Below are 17,603 nucleotides of genomic sequence, written 5' to 3' on the forward strand. Positions count from 1 at the left end.
TTGTGCACACAAAAGGCTTGTTGTCACATCTTTTGAAGCACCTAAGTTCAGGCAGAGGTCAGGAGACACAAGCCTGTGTCCTGCTGGGGAAAAATGGAAAAACGAAAAGGTTTTGAGGCACTCCAGTGCCACTCTTGGCTTGGCTTTGAGGGCTGCAGTGGCTGTTTCGGGGTATGGGTGTCTCATTTGTGTGGGAAAATGTGAACAGAAGGAAGTACAGGAGAAGGTCATACAGCTGTACAGGTTGTGTTCCTCATTTTTCCACGGTGGGAACAGAGGGAGGTGAGTGCCTAAGGCTTCCAGTGGAGCTGAAGAGAAACCTGTAGGCAGAGGCACCCAAAATCAGAGAAAGGTCTTGGGAAGCAAAGGGCTTTGAGCTGGCTTTGTGCAAAGCTTTCCCAAGCTCACTTAAGGATGGGAAAGAGGATGCTTGAATGAGGCAGGAGGGATGCAGAGGAAAAGAGAAAATGTTGTGGTGCTCAGGAAGAGCACGAGATGAGGAGGAGGCGAGAGGAAAGGAATGCTCCTTGGATGCGGGAATTTCGGGTAGCAGGATGCGCTCTCACAGTTCCATCCCTAACACCCTCCTGGAGTTCTCAGCAAAGTTCTGTGCTGTTCCTCCGTGCTCAGTGTCCCTTGTTCCCTGCTCCCTCTAGACTGCCACCCCCTCTGCCGTCAGTGCGTGGCCAACCTGCGGGACGCCGGCAGCGTCTGCCTGAAGTGCCAGAACGCCCGTCACCTGCTCCTGGGGGATCACTGCCTTCCTGACTGTCCTCCGGGACACTACGCCGAGAACGGGGCCTGCAAAAGTGAGTGGTTCCTACACATGCCTCGAGTAGCTGCAGGGAATGCCTGGGTCCTTGTGAGAAGTTCCATGGAATGATTCCTGTTCAGTAGAGAAGCTTTGTCCAGCTGGCACGACACTGCACTGGAACAGATTTTTTTTCTCTTGCTGGTAGGGGTTTCTCAGGATGTTTTGCAGCCTGAGATGGAACATCACCCTAGCTAAGGTCTGTTACTGAGGCTACAGTAATGGCCGAGAAGGTGATGGGTTGTAGCAGCTCCTAAAACAGAAAGCCAATTTCATTCAGCCTTTTAGGCTGGTGTGATGGATGCAGCACCTGTGGCACATTTTATTTTCTAACGTGTCCCTGCATCTCCTCCACTTTTTGTTGTTGATGTGGTTTCATAGTCCAGTCATTGAGCTGCTTTATATTCCTTGGGCTCTCAGAAGGAAGCAGGTTGCTTTTTTTGGTCTGTGGCTGACAGAGATGTGGTAAAGCTCAAAACCGAGCACAGGGTATTGCAGTTTAGTTTCAGAGAAAGGAACCAAAACCAGAAATTCAGCACAATGTAGATGCTCCTTTGGCAGGAAGTGGCATTTCCTAATCTAGTTTAGGGTGGGTAATATTTCAAAGGTTCTCTCCAGCATTCCGGGAGCTGTGTGTTTATTTACCTGTTTTTGACAAATGAGATCTCAGAGCTGTATGAAACATACCCTGTGTCACTTGATTGGAAAGGCCCCTGAGAGAGAGAGGTTTTGCCTTCCTGGAAATGTAAGCCTAGGGACAACATTTCTTCCCTTTGGTTGATAGATTTCATTTAAAAGGAGTTGTGCATTATTCCGACTGTGTCAACTCATAGGACATTTTGTCCTGGCTTTTAAGATCCCCAGCACAGCTCACTGTGGTCGCTTCTGATTGTTCGCCCACTCTCACTCATGATTAATTTTATACCTATCATGACAGATGTAATGATGGCATCAATCTTTAGCTAAAGGCCTGTCAAGAAGTAAAACAGACTAATAATTTTGTATGTAACCTCTCTGGAGAAAGCAATAGGGTACATTGGCCTCAGCCATTGTGATATTTTAAATCTCTTTGGTCAGACTAAGAAATGAGCCTGAGAAGTCATGAGGGAAATGGGGAGAGGGTGCATGGAGATAGTCTGGTTTCCCTCAGTGCAGTTCCTGCTGAAGGGATGGATGTGAATCTTCAGGGAAGTGTGGAACTGTCAGAAAAGCACTAAATGGTTCCTACACAGACAAAGAGGATCTGACCTGAAGCTAGGTGAGAGAAAGCGTGAGAGGGAGGGACATACTTGCCCTTTTCTCACTCTTCTGTTAGACAGGTCCTGGCCAGACCCTCTAAGAGCTTTTCTTAAGGAGAGCGGAAGGTTGAAGAGAAGAGGGTAAAAAGAGAAAGAAAGGAGAGGATCCTTTCTTGTGCAGGAGGCACTGTGCTCCACTGAGGGCTTAGACTTGGCAGGAACTTCTGGTGCTCACCATCCCTACTCTCCGTCTCGGAGAGCGTTTCTGCTGAAGCTTGTGGAACTTGCCCTGAGACGTGCTTTTCCTTGAACAGAAACACTGGTTTTTGCTGTCCCTGCAGGGTGCCACCCTTCATGTAAAACCTGCACTGCCGAGGGTCCCTTCTCCTGCTCTTCCTGCAACACCAGCCTGGTTCTGTCCCACACGGGCGCGTGTGCTCCGCTCTGTTCCCCGGGATACTACAGGGATGACAGGCAGACCTGCAGACGTGAGTGCCTCTCCCCCAGCCATCTCTCCTTTCCACAAGGCATTTACCAACATGTCTTTTCTTGTTCCTTTGCTCACTGTTCCTGTTGCCTGGAAAAGAAAGGTTTCAAGTGCCTAAAAACGCGATGTGAGTTGACAGAGGTGATGAGCTGCCTCGGGAGCAGAGCCTACAGCATGGTTGAAATTTGAAAACAGTTGCAGTTTTGTTATTGACCTCAAAGACAAGAGGCTTTGTGTCCTGCTGTAAAAATCTGCAGGGGCATTTGTGTAGGTTTCCCTGTGATGGATTCTGGACTTTAGGAAAACTTGGCAAGTTGAGACCAGTTTTAATCAATCCTAACTGAGGCAAACCCCCTCCTCACTGCACTACCTGCCAGCACATGCCATGGAAAACTGCACTGTAGCATTTATGTGCATTTCTCCTCATGTGAAACCCCAGGAGAAACAAGCTGGGGAAGCTTGGTAGGCACAGGCCTGACAGACCTGAGCTGATCCTAATGATCTGGTGGAATTGATCTGGTGCTAAGTTATGTTTTATCCTACCCCTGCTATCCTTTGTGAATCTCTCAGGTCCTTTCCTTTCCTTTATTATTCTGTGTTCACTCTGGCCCTGGGTTATTCCTCTCATAATTATTTGGCTTGATGTTCCAAAATGCAAAGTGGTATGGCCTAAAGATATAAAAACCAGGAAAAAGCCCTGCTTGAATCGTCCTGCTATAATACACACACCTAAAAATGAGTGAATGCTTAAGGGCTTTGGTCACTGTGAACCCAAACACTCAGATTAGTGATGTCCTGCATTACCCTGATTTAAATTCTCTGATTTATAAAATAACTCTGTTGCACTGTGAGTCCAGGTATCAGTGTCATCCTACCTAGACCCTGTTTTGTCACTGGTGAGGTCCTGTAGGAGGAAACTGATGCAGTTGTCAGCTTTACCTGCCTTTTGTTGAAATGGTTCTCTTGAAACTATTATTTCCATATGATCAGCAGAAATGGAGACACATAGGTTCAAGGAAATAATTGGAAGGATTTGCACCACTCTTCTGTTGAGAGAGAAAAAAAAAAAAAGGCTACTCAATAATAATGAAAAAAGGAAAGTAATAAAAAATAGGAGTTAAAAAAAAATGGGATTCTTGCTGTCCTGGCTAGTTTGCTACAAGCTCTACAAAATACTCAGGTTTTTTTCCTGCAGTATGGATTCTCTTATTGCTTGCTGCACCAGAATATCTCCCTTCCTAATTGACATGGCCCTTTCTAATGAAAGCTTTCCTGTAGATAGCCCCTGCCTCGGGATATCAAGGTAGACCTGGAATGTTCCTGGGGCCTGCACCATTCCCGAATTTGGTTCAGGGGCTCAACTGCAAATAGATTTTTATTTTTTTGCAAGCCAATTCAGCTACTCTAATCTCCTTATTGCAAATGGCTTTTTAAGAAGTGTTTGTAATCCTTGGGGCAGGAGGCTCAAGGCTGAGTGTGTTGGATTTTTGTCATTCCAAGTGTCACTTGTGCCTTTTCAAGTGCTGCCGATAAGCCACGGAGATACAGATTGTCCCAGGCTGCTGGGAAACTGCCACTTGGAGGGCATGAAGATTGTTTAATTGGAGGTTGGCTGTTAGGCTGAGAAAATCTGGTCTCTCTTCAACATTTATTTTAGTCTCTTTGCACTTTTGAGGAACTCGGGGTTGGAATGAGGTTCAGAGAGATGCTGAGTGCACGTATGGGCTCCAGGAGATATTTTTAAACTCAATGACATCCTGGCCCAGGAACAGTGAGAAGCTTAACGAGTCCTTCATGGGCTTAAAAGTGCAGATAGGGAGTCACACTGATAAAACAAGCAGACAGGTTTGCTTCCAGATACAGTTTTTGCTTACTCTCCTGGCATGGCTCCATGGGTAGCCTGATTTCCATGGATTTAGACCTCATGTTTTACTGTATTTTTAATAGATGGTTCTTTGGAGCACTTCTAAAAAGTAGTTTTTTCATGTAGTATTCTTAAGGGAAGTAAAGCCAGAGTGGCAGCAGAGCACCTAAGAGCAGCTGCTAGATTCTTCAGGTAAACATTTTGCTAGAAATCATTTGTACATCAATAAAATACAGACCTTCTGTGACATTTTATAGAGGAGCTAAAGCAAGTAACTCTTTTGAAAAACACTGGGTTCTTGCTTCAGTGAGAGCAACGTGGGTATTTTCACATTTACTTTGATATTTGGAGGGTTTTTTTTGGTTATAAAACTGTGTTTTGAATAAACATGTCAGTATTTATGACCCAAACTGTTAGTACGGCCTCCTGCAAAGTTTAGTTCCTGGACATCAACGAGGTGAGTTGAAATAGTCAACTCTAGGACTTTGATCCTAGATTTAGTAAATCCCTGACTTATTTTTTTCCTGGCACCTTTGTTGCTCCCTGCAGCTCCAGAATTTCACGCTGTGTGCAGATAAAAAGGTGGAAACGCTAAGGGAAATTAAATGGGCCTTTGGTCCCACCAAGGATTGCAGCAGTCTACTGTGCTCTCCAAATTTGTGTGTTTCCGGGTCAAAAGTCATATGAAACGCAGGTTGCATCAAGGAAATAAGAAAACAGGGACAGGGAAAGCTCTTATTTGGGGATTTGGACTCAGGGTCAATGTTTTACCGTGGCCTGAGGAGAGTAAGAAGCAGCGTGAGGGGACATTCCAGCCTGTTCCAAATGGAAAGAGACTCTACAGTTTGGAGAATGTGAAAAGGAACATAACAAGCAAAAACTCTGAAGTCCCCACAGAGGACAAGAGGAGTAGCAAGGCTGCAGGACAACACCATTTTGACTTGTGCAGTCAGCTGGTGCATCGGGAATGACACTGATTTCCCTTGTCTTTCCACAGCTTGCGGCAGCCAGTGCTGGAGCTGCGACTCGGCCGCCGGCTGCACATCGTGCAGAGATCCAGCCAAGGTCCTGCTCTTTGGGGAGTGCCAGTACGAGAGCTGTGCTCAGCAGTATTACCTGGATTTTTCCAGCAAGACTTGCAGAGGTGAAAAATACATTGCTGGTTTCAAGGGAAAAAAAAAAAAGGAAAGGAAAAAAAAGAAATAAATAAGAAATAAATACAAGTGCCTTGGCTAAGAATCCGTTCCATGGCAGCGGGAGCTGTGCAGGTGGCCTGCCTTAAAAAGGCTGTAGGAAGGGGGAAATTGTTCAGTGACAGGTTGCTTGCAAGGTTTCTGCAGTTTTTTTCTCTTTTTGGGCAGCCTGCTGTCACATACTTGAGCCTTTCAGTGGAACAAGATTATTGCAGATCGCTCTCTTGTAAATGATTTTGTAACTGAGCCAGCAAAGTTTTCAGGGGTCAGGTCCAGCAATTCGTTTAGTCACGGGTCAGCTGATAACGAGTGAGCTTGCCAGGATAAGTCTCTTTTAGGGTGTTTATCTGGCCTCCTGTACATACCTGTCTCTCTCTCTGTCTTATTAAATCCTGCATCACTGAATGGCTGCAGAAACAGCAGTTTGGAGTGATTTAAAAGACACGTGACTTGAAAAATTTCCAGAACTCCCCAGCAGAGTGTTCCATAATGGCAATAAGTGATATATTCCCACAGCTTGTAGACCCCAGGTGCTAAGCCCTTGTGCAGGGTGAGCACCCCAGAAAGGGCTGCCCTGAACTGATTTTTGTTTTCTTCCAGAGTGTGACTGGAGCTGTAATGCCTGCAAAGGTCCCCAAAGGACTGACTGCCTGCAGTGCATGGAGGGCCACGTTCTCCATGAAGGAGCTTGTGTGGAAGAGTGCCCTCCAGCTTTTTTCCGGGAATCAGACACGTGCCAGAGTGAGTTTTTATGGAGCATTACTTCCAACGTGTTGCCCTGCTTGTCTCCCAAGAGCTGTCGAGCTGAACTCTTTGCATGTGTCTCTTTAGGGTGTGATCAACCCTGCCTTCAGTGCCACCAAGCAGACAAGTGCAGCCTTTGCCCAGCCCCGTTTTTCCTCCTGGGCAGTCTTTGTGTTCCCAAATGTGGGCAGAGATACTATGCAGACGAGGCACAGCGCAAGTGCACAGGTAAGCACAGCGAGCTTGGTGCAGGGACCATGGTCAAATGAGGAAGGAACTTCTTACCAACTCTTATCTCAACACTTTGCCCCTCATTTTGACTCTTTTTGTCAGGTAGGTAAGACACACAGAGTGGTGCTTCTGCTCTGACCCCGGGGACAGCTCTGCACACCAGTGGCCACGTTGGTTTTGCAGTGCCTCAGTGGGGCTGTGCTTTCCACCCCATGCAGCTTGTCCTCCCGGATGCCTGGAGTGTGACAGTGGCAGCCTCTGCCACCTCTGTGACAGCACCACGTTTCTGAGGAATAAGATCTGTGTTTCTGCCTGTGGCCAGGGTTTCTATGGCAATACACGGACCAGAGAGTGTGAAGAAGGTGAGTGTCTCTCAAGATAAAGTGGCCGAGCTGACAGGCTCCTAGCAGCGGATTTTAAAGCCAGGAGACGTGTTCATTCAGTCACATTTTTGGAATTCAGTTCTGTGCAGTTTCGTGGTGGCTGTTGAAAGCCAGCAGCTCTTTTTCTCCAACGTTTTGGTTTCATAAGATGTGCATATACATGGCTTTCTAAGTGAAGGTACCTGGTTAGGTGTGCAGGCACATGTTTGCAGCAGCATCATTTATCATCAGTGTAAAACCAGTGACAAAATATCTTGGGGAAATCCCTTCTTGAATCAAGTTTAGTTGTTACTTATCCTTTCTTTATTCTAAATGACTATTGACTAGACTCTCTGCAGGACAAGCCAGAGTGTGCCGGCTTTCAATTCTGTGATGGGGAAATCAAGGTGGGAAGTGATTTGCCAAAGTCATCGTGGGGATTGGGATGGATTGCAGTCCACCTGGGTCAGGAATGAACAGGGCACCCAAAAAATAGTGGTGACAAGCATGATGCCAACACAGCCCATGGTGATTCCTGCCGTAACACTTCTCCCTTCTTTCCCTTCAGCCAGCAGGCATCCCTTGAGCTCCCGTGTGAGCAGCACCCTCACGGTGGGCATTGGCGGGGTGCAGCCCCTAGACCTGTCCTTGCTGGGCGTGTGTGATCCGGCCGGTGCCTCGGGCCAGCTGCTGTTCCATGTGGACAGCATTCCCTCCACTGGCCGGCTGGTGATGCTGCTGGACGGGCGGGAGGTGCCGCTGAGCCACGGCCGCCGCTTCAGCTGCAGGGACGTGCGGGAGAGGAGGGTCCGCTTCATGCACGGCAAAGAGGAGCCCAGGTGACTGGAGGGAAGCTTTTTTCTGAGCTCTTGCCTCACAAAAAAATTCTTGTATCTTGAGAACAGGTGTTTCCTTCTTCCTTGGAAGCATTCCTACAGGGAAGCACGCTTCCCACTGCTGCTAAATCAACTACCAACATACTTAACGCTGTACCACAGTGTAACTGGTGGTGCAAAACTTCTCCGTTCATGGTAGGTCACTGTGACCCAGCTCCCAAACCTGTTGTACTTTTGGGGTGCAGGAATCTGTTCCATCTTGAGGATACTCAGCTGAGAGATAAAACTGGCATATTAGTCTGATTCTTAGCACAATTTCTTTATACTGTTAGGTAGAGGCTCAAGTGATGTCACTGCTGTGCTCTCTGGCATAGTTTGCCTTCAGCCATTCCTTGTTTGCCTCCAGTATGAGCTCTGTTAGTACCCTGGAATAATTAGTGGTGATTAGTAGCTGGCACAGCTCACACTGCAAGGATGTAGCAAGGAAGCAGATTGTTCCTGCAGCCAGGCAATAAGCCAGCCATTCCACTCCTGATTTGCATCACCATAAAGCCTTGGCACTAGAGTGACATTGGTGGAATTGTTCTAAATTTCTGGCTGCATAAATCAGGGAGGTCTTTGATCTAAATAAGATCTAAAGAAGACTTTCAGGGTGTCCTGATGCCAAGGGTTAGCTGGTGTTCACCAGACTTCAGGCGTATGTTCCTATATCCTGCTTTTTTTTTTTTAGTCTGCCTGGTAGCCACCCTGAAATGTCAGCGTCTTCTCTTGAGAAACAAAGCTACTTTATTACTGAATATTACTCTATTTATTATTTATACTGTTACTTAAAACTTCAAAGTGTTTGGGTGGCATCACTGAAAAGTAAATGGGAAGGAAAAATCCTGGCAAGTCCTGAAGCCAGATAAGTGACATTTTTCTTTAGCGGCAAGTGGCTGACATTTAGAATTGGCACTTTATCTTGGAGATGCCATCCAATGTAGATAACATTACTTAAAGGGAGATGAGGGTATACATATATATATATATTACACAGCTAAAGGTGTTTTATTACCTGTTGTGACTGTTGTGAATCTTCAAGAAAAAATACTATAAAAACATAATTGAAGAAAACTTGAGCTAAAGCTTCTGTCACTGAGCTAGTCATTTCTGCTGAATATATAATATGCTTGTCATTATCGAGTCCTGGAAGAGCACTTCATTAATTTATATTATCCTGTATTTTGGCTTGCTGGGGACCTGTTTAGGAAAGGACAGTTTTCCTTGAAGGTCAGTGATCAAGGGTCATTCTCCCACTCTGAGGTGATCAACATTCAAGCATTCTCAACACAGGTAACGTAACAAAGCCTGGAAACAACCCCAAATTTTGTACCATTTGGAGCCCTGGTTTCTTGCAGGGATAACACAGGAGCTGGGCAGAACTTGAGCAGGTGTTCAGATCAGGCAAACTGCACTCAACTCTCCCTTAGGGGCGGCAGCCAAGAGTCAGATGGAGGAAAGGGACTTGGGGAATTGACTGGGGAAGTTGGCCTGTGTCATTTTGCTTGTGCAGGGAGTTGCAGCTGTGCAATCATAGAGCAATTATCAGCGAGAGCTAAGGAGTCCCTGCTGCTCCAATTATCCTTTGGATCTGCTGATGCTCCAGTTCAGCCTCTTGCTGCGGGGCAATTGGGCCAGGATTGATCCCAATGGCAGGAATGCTTTGACACTCAAGTTCAATGCTCTGTTCTAGGACAGCTGGGAATTAAATCAGCATGAGCTATTTCAAGTGTGTCTCTTAAAACTTCTCACTGCTTCTTGCCAAGTGTCTGTGTCTCCTGTATTACTGTTGTTTAAAGTCTGGGGCACAGTACATTGGTCTCACCCCAGAGGGGTACAGACACCTTAATGGGGGCCAGGTCTCCAGGGAGGCTTTGCAGCTTGCACTGAGCTTTTTCCAGTGTGGAAAGCTCAGTCAGAAGTTGGGGCTACTTGACATATCCTTACAAATAGAGACCTTGAAGTGCAAAAGAGAATCTGCTACTCTTAAAGCCCATTTCCATCCTCAGAGGGGCACCGAATGACTTGACAGAACTCTTTCAGTGCTGGCTCCTTCCTGCCTCCAAGCCTGGCTTAGCCTCCATCCTCACCACGAGTCATTTATATTCCATATTAGTCATTCCCATAACTTCTGGAAATTAGAAGTGCTCTAGTTTGTCCTTTAGACTAAGACAAACTGTGGGTTTTGATCCATGTGTATATTGATTCTGGCTGGTGCTGAGATCTTGGCTCAGCCTAATCTCTCGTTTACCTCAGTAGGACGTTCACCTAAGTAAGAGCTGCAGTCACTGCCCCAGAATACATAAGTGGGGTTTAATGATAGGAATTTTGCCTGTCGATCCCTAATAACCCAGGGAAGTCGTGCACAGGTGAGGTGGCAGCAGCGGCTCCCCAATGAATGTTCCCAGGGCTTTGACTTTGTCTCTGCGGGATCGCCTCCCTCCTGGGGCGGTGCATTACCCGTGGCAAATGATGTTTATTGGGATCAATGGAGACTGCAGATTGAAACTTTCTTGATGACAAAGAACTGGAGAACTAATTTAAACCAGCAGAAATATGGCCTCTAGCAGATCTTTGGTATAACTTGAATAAGGCTGTGGGGAGTGTTGGAAATGAAATAAATACTGATGATGAAGACACCCAGTTTTGCTGTCATCTCCAAAGGCTAATGAAGATCAGCTAGAGTCAGATGCTTTCTATATAAAGGTCCTAAGTTTTTGCCTTTTCTAAGCCTAATGTGGCATGAGCATCTTCTTTTCATGTGACTAATTCATTTTAAATGCTAAATATTGTTAGATCTGCCCACCGGGGGAAAAGGTGTGGAGAGTGATTCTCTGCTGCTAAGAAATAGGAGATTTTCAGGGATGAAATGAGCTGATGTCCTTATCCCCAAACTTTTAATTCCAGCCCTTAATCATGATCCAATCTCCCAGGTTCAGCAAACACCTCAGAGCTGGTTTTGTGTTTCAGGCCCCGTACGTGTTCAGGAACGAGCCCCTCCTTGTTGGCAGGGGGGAAACCGGGATGATATCGGAGCTGGTGCTTGGCGTGGGGGACAGTGACAATCCTCAGGACGTGGTGCTGATGGTTTTGGAGCCTCCACGCCACGGGAAGCTGCTCGGGCCCCCTGGGGACTCCGGCACCTTCCGCCTGGCTGACCTGGCGGGCGGGTGGCTGCGCTACGCCCACGATGGCTCCGATAGCCGGCAGGACACGGCTCTGCTGCAAGTGAGCGACGGGTACCACTTCCAGAACGTCCTGCTCCACATCAGGATTGCTCCCAAGGTATGCGCTGGCACGTGAACCCTGGCAGGCAGATTGGGAGTGTGGAGAAGTACCACTCTGTCCCTGAGGTGTCACTAATGCTGAGTTACCGACAGGAGAAAGTAGTGGATTGATTGGGTTTTGGAGGTGACCCGAATTTTTGGTTTGCAACAGCTGAAGTTGTGCAGCTTTGACGATTTAAAGTCCGTAGTTATTTGATGAAAGGTAATAAACTGTAACAAAACAGAAGGAGAAAGAGCTGAAAATGTCTTCATCCCTTATTAATGTGAAAGAGTAACAAAAAGTAGAGCTGTCATTAGAGCTGTCAGTAGGGAAGGCCACAGTTGGCAGTCTTTTATGTAGAGATCTGACACAGTGCCTTCGAGTTCTGCTCCTTGGAAAGGAGTTAGGAGGAGATGACGTTGCCCCTCTTTCGTCCTCTCTGCTGTGTTAGATGTCTTTCACAGCACCTTGGGCAAGAAAATTTGAAGGGAGCTTTGCGAGCACTCCGTGCCTCTGTGGAGTTCAGCACAAGAGGCACTGATCCCTTTTGGACCCTGCAGGTTCTCCTAAAGCTACAGTAGTAATTAATGTTAATTAGTGCCACGACTCACACAGCAGTCTGGGGATGAAAAAGGGGTTGCTTTCAAGGCTGGTGCTGTCATTACACTCCTGGAATAAGAGGAGCCCTGCCTGTGGTTTCTTCACCCAGATGGCTTCCATGGTCCTAAGGAGCCTGAATAGGATCAGAAGGAGTGTGAAAATGCTTGGACACCACTCTGTGTTGTTTGTAACACCTTTTTTTTTTCACCACTCTTGATTAAGCAGGTTCTTGTAAATGCCAGTGAGGGTGAATTGCTGAGAGTAGTTTCTTTTATTATCCTGTTTTGTGCTTCCTTGTGTCTCCGTATCATTCCACGTTTCTCTGTGCAGCACTTGACTACAGAGAAGAAGGGAGGTGGTGACAGAGGTGAGAGCAGAGCAGCTTTTAGGGCTTTTTCCAGTCCCTTTGGTTGCTAATGGCTGCTTTTCCCATGCAGGCCCTTTGCTGGAACTGTTGCAGTATGAACAGAGACATGGAAGCCTGTCTTTTCTGAGAGGCCAGGGGGAACACAGAAAAAAGGGCAAAAGATGCTTATTTTAGGGCCACCCCAGACCTCTAGAGATCCAGCTAAAAGAGGTCTCCAAGGTATTTGCAAGGCAGATGACCCTGCCCTACCTGGGAGCAGGTAGCTGACGCACGGACCGGGGAGTTTGTGAGCCTCCCTGGGCTGTCTGAAAACACTTTTCCTGGGCTGGGAATTCATTCATGTTAAATGTAATTTTAAAATAGATTACCAAGCAAAAAGGGTTGTCTCATGAGTCTGTTCTTATTAACAAGCAGCATCAAAGCCATGTGGGAATGGTATTACAACGTGCTGGATGGGTTTGATGTGGCCAGTGAAGGAACATTCAGTCATTTAGTGACCTAAAAGCTGAAGGTTTCCATGTTTGTAACAAAGCCACAGTGTAAGTGGAGTACAAATTAGGTGGGTGCACAGCAGACATGTCAAAAAGGAGGTGGGAAATCATCCTTTAATGTGATTCCTTTCCACAAATATCTTTTTAGCTCTCTCCCCTGTCTCTGTGACAGAGATCCAGAAGAACACAGCAATGAGTCATTTATCAGTTTGGGGACTGATTATGCAGAGTAGTAAATGAGGAGGAAGGTGATCCCTTAGATGGAGTAGTCAGGATTTTGACTGATCACACAGGTCAAGGTGACCTGCAGCCACAGCCAGTTTCTAGGTGAATGTGCAGAAATCCAGCAAAGAAGTCCCATTTACAGCAGCTGGGGTTATAAGAAAGAACCATGGCATAGAAGAGGTCACAGGGATTTTGGTGACCCGTTCAACAGAGCAAATTAGAGCCAAAGAGGGCTGATGTAATCCTTGAATGCCAGAGTAGTGTTGCTGAAATCAATGGAAACTGTAGTGGAACCACTACTGCAATCCAGTCCTGACAACCACATTTCAGGAAGCTTAAATTAATATTGGATAAATATTCATTTGAAAGAAAAAAAAAGCCACAGGAATAGTTTGAAGGTTAGGAAACCCACCAAATAGCAAAAGGCTGGTGGATGCTCAGAGAGAATGAGGATGGTGGTAAAAGACTAAATTTTGGAGGGAGACTCAGGTCAGGAAGGTTTAGGGTCAGCAGCAGGAAATTAGAAATTAGAGGACAAGATCAGTCCTACAGGCTGGGAATTGGGCCTGAGGGATACAGATGAAGGATCCACAACCATTTCTTCAAGCAGACAACCAGGATGGAATGCATAAGAAATCCCAGAATACTCTCCTTGATCCTTTTCTCTTGAAAGTCTGTTTCCATCAGAGCAGCATTGCTGACGTTCCCGTCAGCCTTTTCCTGCTGTCCCCCTGCCTGCAGAGCGACAGGAGCCCTCGGCTGGTGACCAACTCCATGGTCTGGGTGCCCCAGGGAGGCATGCTCCAGATCTCCAAGACAATCCTGCACGCCGAGCTGCCCGGTGCCCGGGACTCCGACATCACCTACACCATCACCAAGGACCAGCCCAGACACGGTAAATCCCTCTGGAGCTCTGCTGGCAAAGAGCAGCACCCTTCCATGGTGTGTTGTGCACAACCAGTAGCATTTGGGGGAATATTTCCTTAGAATGGCACGCTGGGTAAGTGCTGCTAACCTCATCTTTTTCCACTTCTAACGGGCATACAAAATAACAAAGCACTTTTGCCCTTCCTGATCATCTGTGTTTCTCCAGTGGTAGTGGAATCCTGGCGTATTTACAGCCCTGAGAGAGCAGAATCTTACTGCCAAAAGATAATCCTCCACAGTGAAGGTCTAGTTTGCGGAGCACAGAGTAATATCTACCTCTACAAACTGCTGAGGAAATGTTTGCCTTGAAGAGTTCCCTACATTCCCTGACGTTTGATTTAATTTGTCCCAGAGGAAGGGGTTGCCAGCAGAAACAGGAATATTTGGTGATGTTTGGATCTGTAGATAGTTAGTGTCCCCAAATTCCTTTTGAGAGGTTCTGAGCTCAGCTCTCAGAGCAGTGACTTTCACCAGCAACCCCGTGCTTAGGGAGGATCTTCTGGGCACAGGGTAAGGGGGAGTGTGGAGGGTTCTGGGATTTGAGACGGAGCGATAAATGGAGAAAAATGGGATGAAAAAGAGAAGGTGTCATGTGGAGGGAAAGGAAATATGGAAGAAGAGAAAAATGGTTTTTTCCTACTCAGCATCACTATTTTCTTCATGAAAACCGTGTCTTCGAATAACATATTTTGCACTTCTAAGAAATGACACCACATTTAATTTGCTGTGCTGGAGAAAATTAGAGGATCCCTCTAGCAACATCCATGCTTTTTTTTTCCTTTTGCTGTGAGGACAGGCTGGTTTCCATAACAGATGCCAGCACCTGATGGAAGCAGAGATTATGTGAGTTTTGCAGTTTAGAAGAGAAGTAATTAATTTGTATTCCCCCTTTAGTTTTCTGCAGATGAAGGTCTGTCTTCTCGTTTTTAATAAGCATTTACATGAAAACAGGAATTTTTCCCTGAGGAGCTTGTCTCCTGCTGCCTAACCCTAACTAAAATTTATAATCCTGCGTTTGTATCACCATAATTATCTCTACTGTGATTAATTGCAGTAATATAAACAGGTTTGTAGCTGCAGGTGAGGAAGAAGCAGCAGAAGTCAATGATCTCCAAAATTTTATCTAAAATACTGTTTTGCAGAAAGGGAGGGAAAAAATAAGAGAGAGAGAAATGTGGAGAATTGGTCCTGAATCCAGGAGGGCTTATCTGCCTAACTTAGTCTGTGACTAATGGGAAAGATAATCCTACCTGTAGAAAAGATATAATTTGATTTTTAGCTTTTTAGGGGAACTCCCATGAGCAAAACTGTAAGATTTGGAGTGTAATTAGGGCACCGATAAAGGAATTTTAGCCCAGAGTTCAATGATCGGATGGAAGTGTGATATTTCATCTTGCTGAATTACTCTTTTTGTTGCTCCAGCTTTTCAAGGGTGGTTTGGGGAAATGAAATGGGAGAACTTATGATGGATGTTTCACATAACAGAATGATTAATTACCAGTCAGCAGAATTATCAACCCGTTTAATGGAATTAATTAACAAGATTTCCCAATGTCGCTGGGATGTCTCAAGGTCTGCTGATGGCTTTTGGGAACTCTGCTAGTATTTCTGTCACTTAACACTGCATGGAAAAAAGCTCTGGCTGGGCGGGCATTTGCCTTGGCTGCTCCTTAGTCGGTGCAAAGGCACCTCTTGCTCCCTGTGTTCTCCCAAGTTCCTCTTCGCTTTCCCAGGGGAAGTGGTGCTGCTGGTCCCGATGCCAGCAGACGGCCCGGCAGACTCCTGGCAGCTTTTACCTGATGGAAGAGCAGCCTCACCCACCACCTCCTTCACCCAGCAGGACATCAGTGATGGCATCGTGTGGTACAGGCACTCTGGAGCTGAAGTAGAGAGTGACTCCTTCCAATTCCAGGTATTCCTCATCACGTTCCTGGAAAGATCACGTGGCAGTTCTCTGGGGTTTCTCCACTTGTGTCTTGTGATTCCGGGTTTTAAAAATGACACAAACATGTCTGTAAATACATACTGGCAAATACACCATCCCCTCATAAAACCCATAATATTTACACCAAGTGAAAAACGTTGCAAGTGCCTTTTTAAAAATGGTGTGTTTTGCGAGCCCCAGAGGCACACAACCCTTGGTTTCTAAGCTAATAATTTAATTTTGGCTTCAGAGCCCTTTGTCTTGCAAACAGACCAAAAGGTAGAAATACTCCCCAGCAGCTGGGAAACTAAAATAAATCCCCACTCCCCGCAGGTTTAAGAGCTGTAAAATTCCTCAGACAGGTCCTTGCTGTTTGCTGGGAGGGTTTCACAGCCTCCTGTAACTAAGCCTACGTGAACACTAACATGCAGTGTTTGTTACATCTGGTTTACAAGGCAGAAGCAATTACTGTAGCACCGGAGAGGCAATTAAGGTAATTTCTAAAGTAATTAACATAAGTGATAATGAGGAATTTGTGAGCGTCAGTGGTGAACAAGCTAATCTTTGGCTTAATTGCTGCATTCCTCTTACAGACTATGCATTTTGCATGAGTTGAGTGTTTGGGTTTACCATCTCGGAGCAGCAGCAATAATTGTACAGAGAACTAAGAAAGGGAGCTGGGAATACCTGGTCACATCAGGAGACCATGGCACACCCCTGTCCAAGCCTTGAACCTTGGGCTGGGACATTTCAGGGCCAACATGTTGTTTTCATCAGTATTAGGACAGAGCAGGTGGCGCAGCAAATGGCTAAAATGACATCATTCCTTTCATCAGAACTTGCATTTTTATGCATTTTCTAGAAATGAGGCTTCATGAAGTCCATTCCTGCTCACAAAGTGCTCTCTGGAGTTCCAGAGCACGCTGCCATCCCTACAAAGAGTTAAAGCCATAACTGAGTCTATCCAAGAAGGGAGCTGTATTTCTTTGGGTATTTACTTCACCCCAGGACTGCTGGGAACATTTGCAGGTTCACTTCTAGGGAATGGTTCTGGTCCTCTGAATTTTTACCAATTTCATATCATTTGCTTTACATGTCTTTACTGCAGGCTTGCAATTAGGAGTTGACTTAATTTTTTGGTGCTAGAGTGGAAAATATATGGAAATATTTACGAGTCTGTGAAACACAAGTGCAGCCCATCCTGAAAGCTGTTGGGATTGCAGGGAGTCACTGCCAAGGGAACATCTGAAACTGGTCTAGAAATCACTGATCCATTCACATGATCTTTCCTCCCCAGGTGTCCAGCTCTGCCAGTCCACAAACCAGCTTGGAAAGCCACGTGTTCAACGTTGCTGTTCTGCCCCAGACACCCAAAGCCCCTCAGCTTTCCCTCGGCTCCTCTTTGCACATGGCTGTAAGTGATAACACCACACAGATGGCTGGAGTAGGAACGGGGAAAAAAGACAGGTCAGAAGAGTAAGTGGGGTGGGGGGTGCAGAAAATACCCATGAAAAGTCAAAGAACTCAGTATGAAAAGTGATGAACATACAGACTGGAAAGGAGAAGGGGAGAGAGAAGCAAAATCAACATTTTATGGAATTCTTACCCTTTCCTGAGAAGCCAGGAGGAATGGCAAGAGAGAAAAACTGTGGGTTAGACTGGGTTTTGCCAGTGGTTCCACTGTAAACTTGATCCAAGCTGTAGCCCAGCCACATTAGAAAGTTCCCATGCATCATTCTGACCTCAGGAACGCAGACCATAATGCATGTGGAAAACTTTCAGATACTGGAACTGAATTACCTTTTCTGGCAGCATCAGCTCTGGGAATGACCATTTGGATGAGAGTGGGCTCTCCAGGGTAGTTCCTTCCCCAGCTGTGTTATTTGGAAAGATGATCTTGGGGTTTAAAGTTGGTTTTGTGGGCTCTCAGACTTTGGTGCAAGCCTTCCCTGTGTGTCCCCATCACGTGTGGGTGAAGTCCAGCTGTCCCCTCTAGT

The 17,603-nt window shown here is 46.2% G+C and overlaps 1 protein-coding gene across 3 annotated transcripts in view; it reads left to right on the top strand.

Annotated features, from left to right (window-relative positions):
* FRAS1 (Fraser extracellular matrix complex subunit 1) overlaps positions 1 to 17,603 on the top strand; it is a 109,560-nt gene that overhangs the window by 64,315 nt on the left and 27,642 nt on the right. For all 3 annotated transcript variants that reach the window (XM_039550676.1, XM_039550677.1, XM_039550678.1), the window contains exons 20-31: positions 657 to 809; positions 2,391 to 2,537; positions 5,398 to 5,544; positions 6,194 to 6,334; positions 6,425 to 6,565; positions 6,787 to 6,930; positions 7,499 to 7,769; positions 9,014 to 9,098; positions 10,776 to 11,090; positions 13,497 to 13,650; positions 15,416 to 15,594; positions 16,904 to 17,020. In XM_039550676.1, coding sequence (XP_039406610.1) covers positions 657 to 809; positions 2,391 to 2,537; positions 5,398 to 5,544; positions 6,194 to 6,334; positions 6,425 to 6,565; positions 6,787 to 6,930; positions 7,499 to 7,769; positions 9,014 to 9,098; positions 10,776 to 11,090; positions 13,497 to 13,650; positions 15,416 to 15,594; positions 16,904 to 17,020 — 1,994 coding nt within the window. The remainder of the gene's footprint in view (positions 1 to 656; positions 810 to 2,390; positions 2,538 to 5,397; positions 5,545 to 6,193; positions 6,335 to 6,424; positions 6,566 to 6,786; positions 6,931 to 7,498; positions 7,770 to 9,013; positions 9,099 to 10,775; positions 11,091 to 13,496; positions 13,651 to 15,415; positions 15,595 to 16,903; positions 17,021 to 17,603) is intronic.

The sequence above is a fragment of the Corvus cornix genome, chromosome 4 (assembly GCF_000738735.6).
Source record: "Corvus cornix cornix isolate S_Up_H32 chromosome 4, ASM73873v5, whole genome shotgun sequence".
NCBI lineage: Eukaryota > Metazoa > Chordata > Aves > Passeriformes > Corvidae > Corvus > Corvus cornix.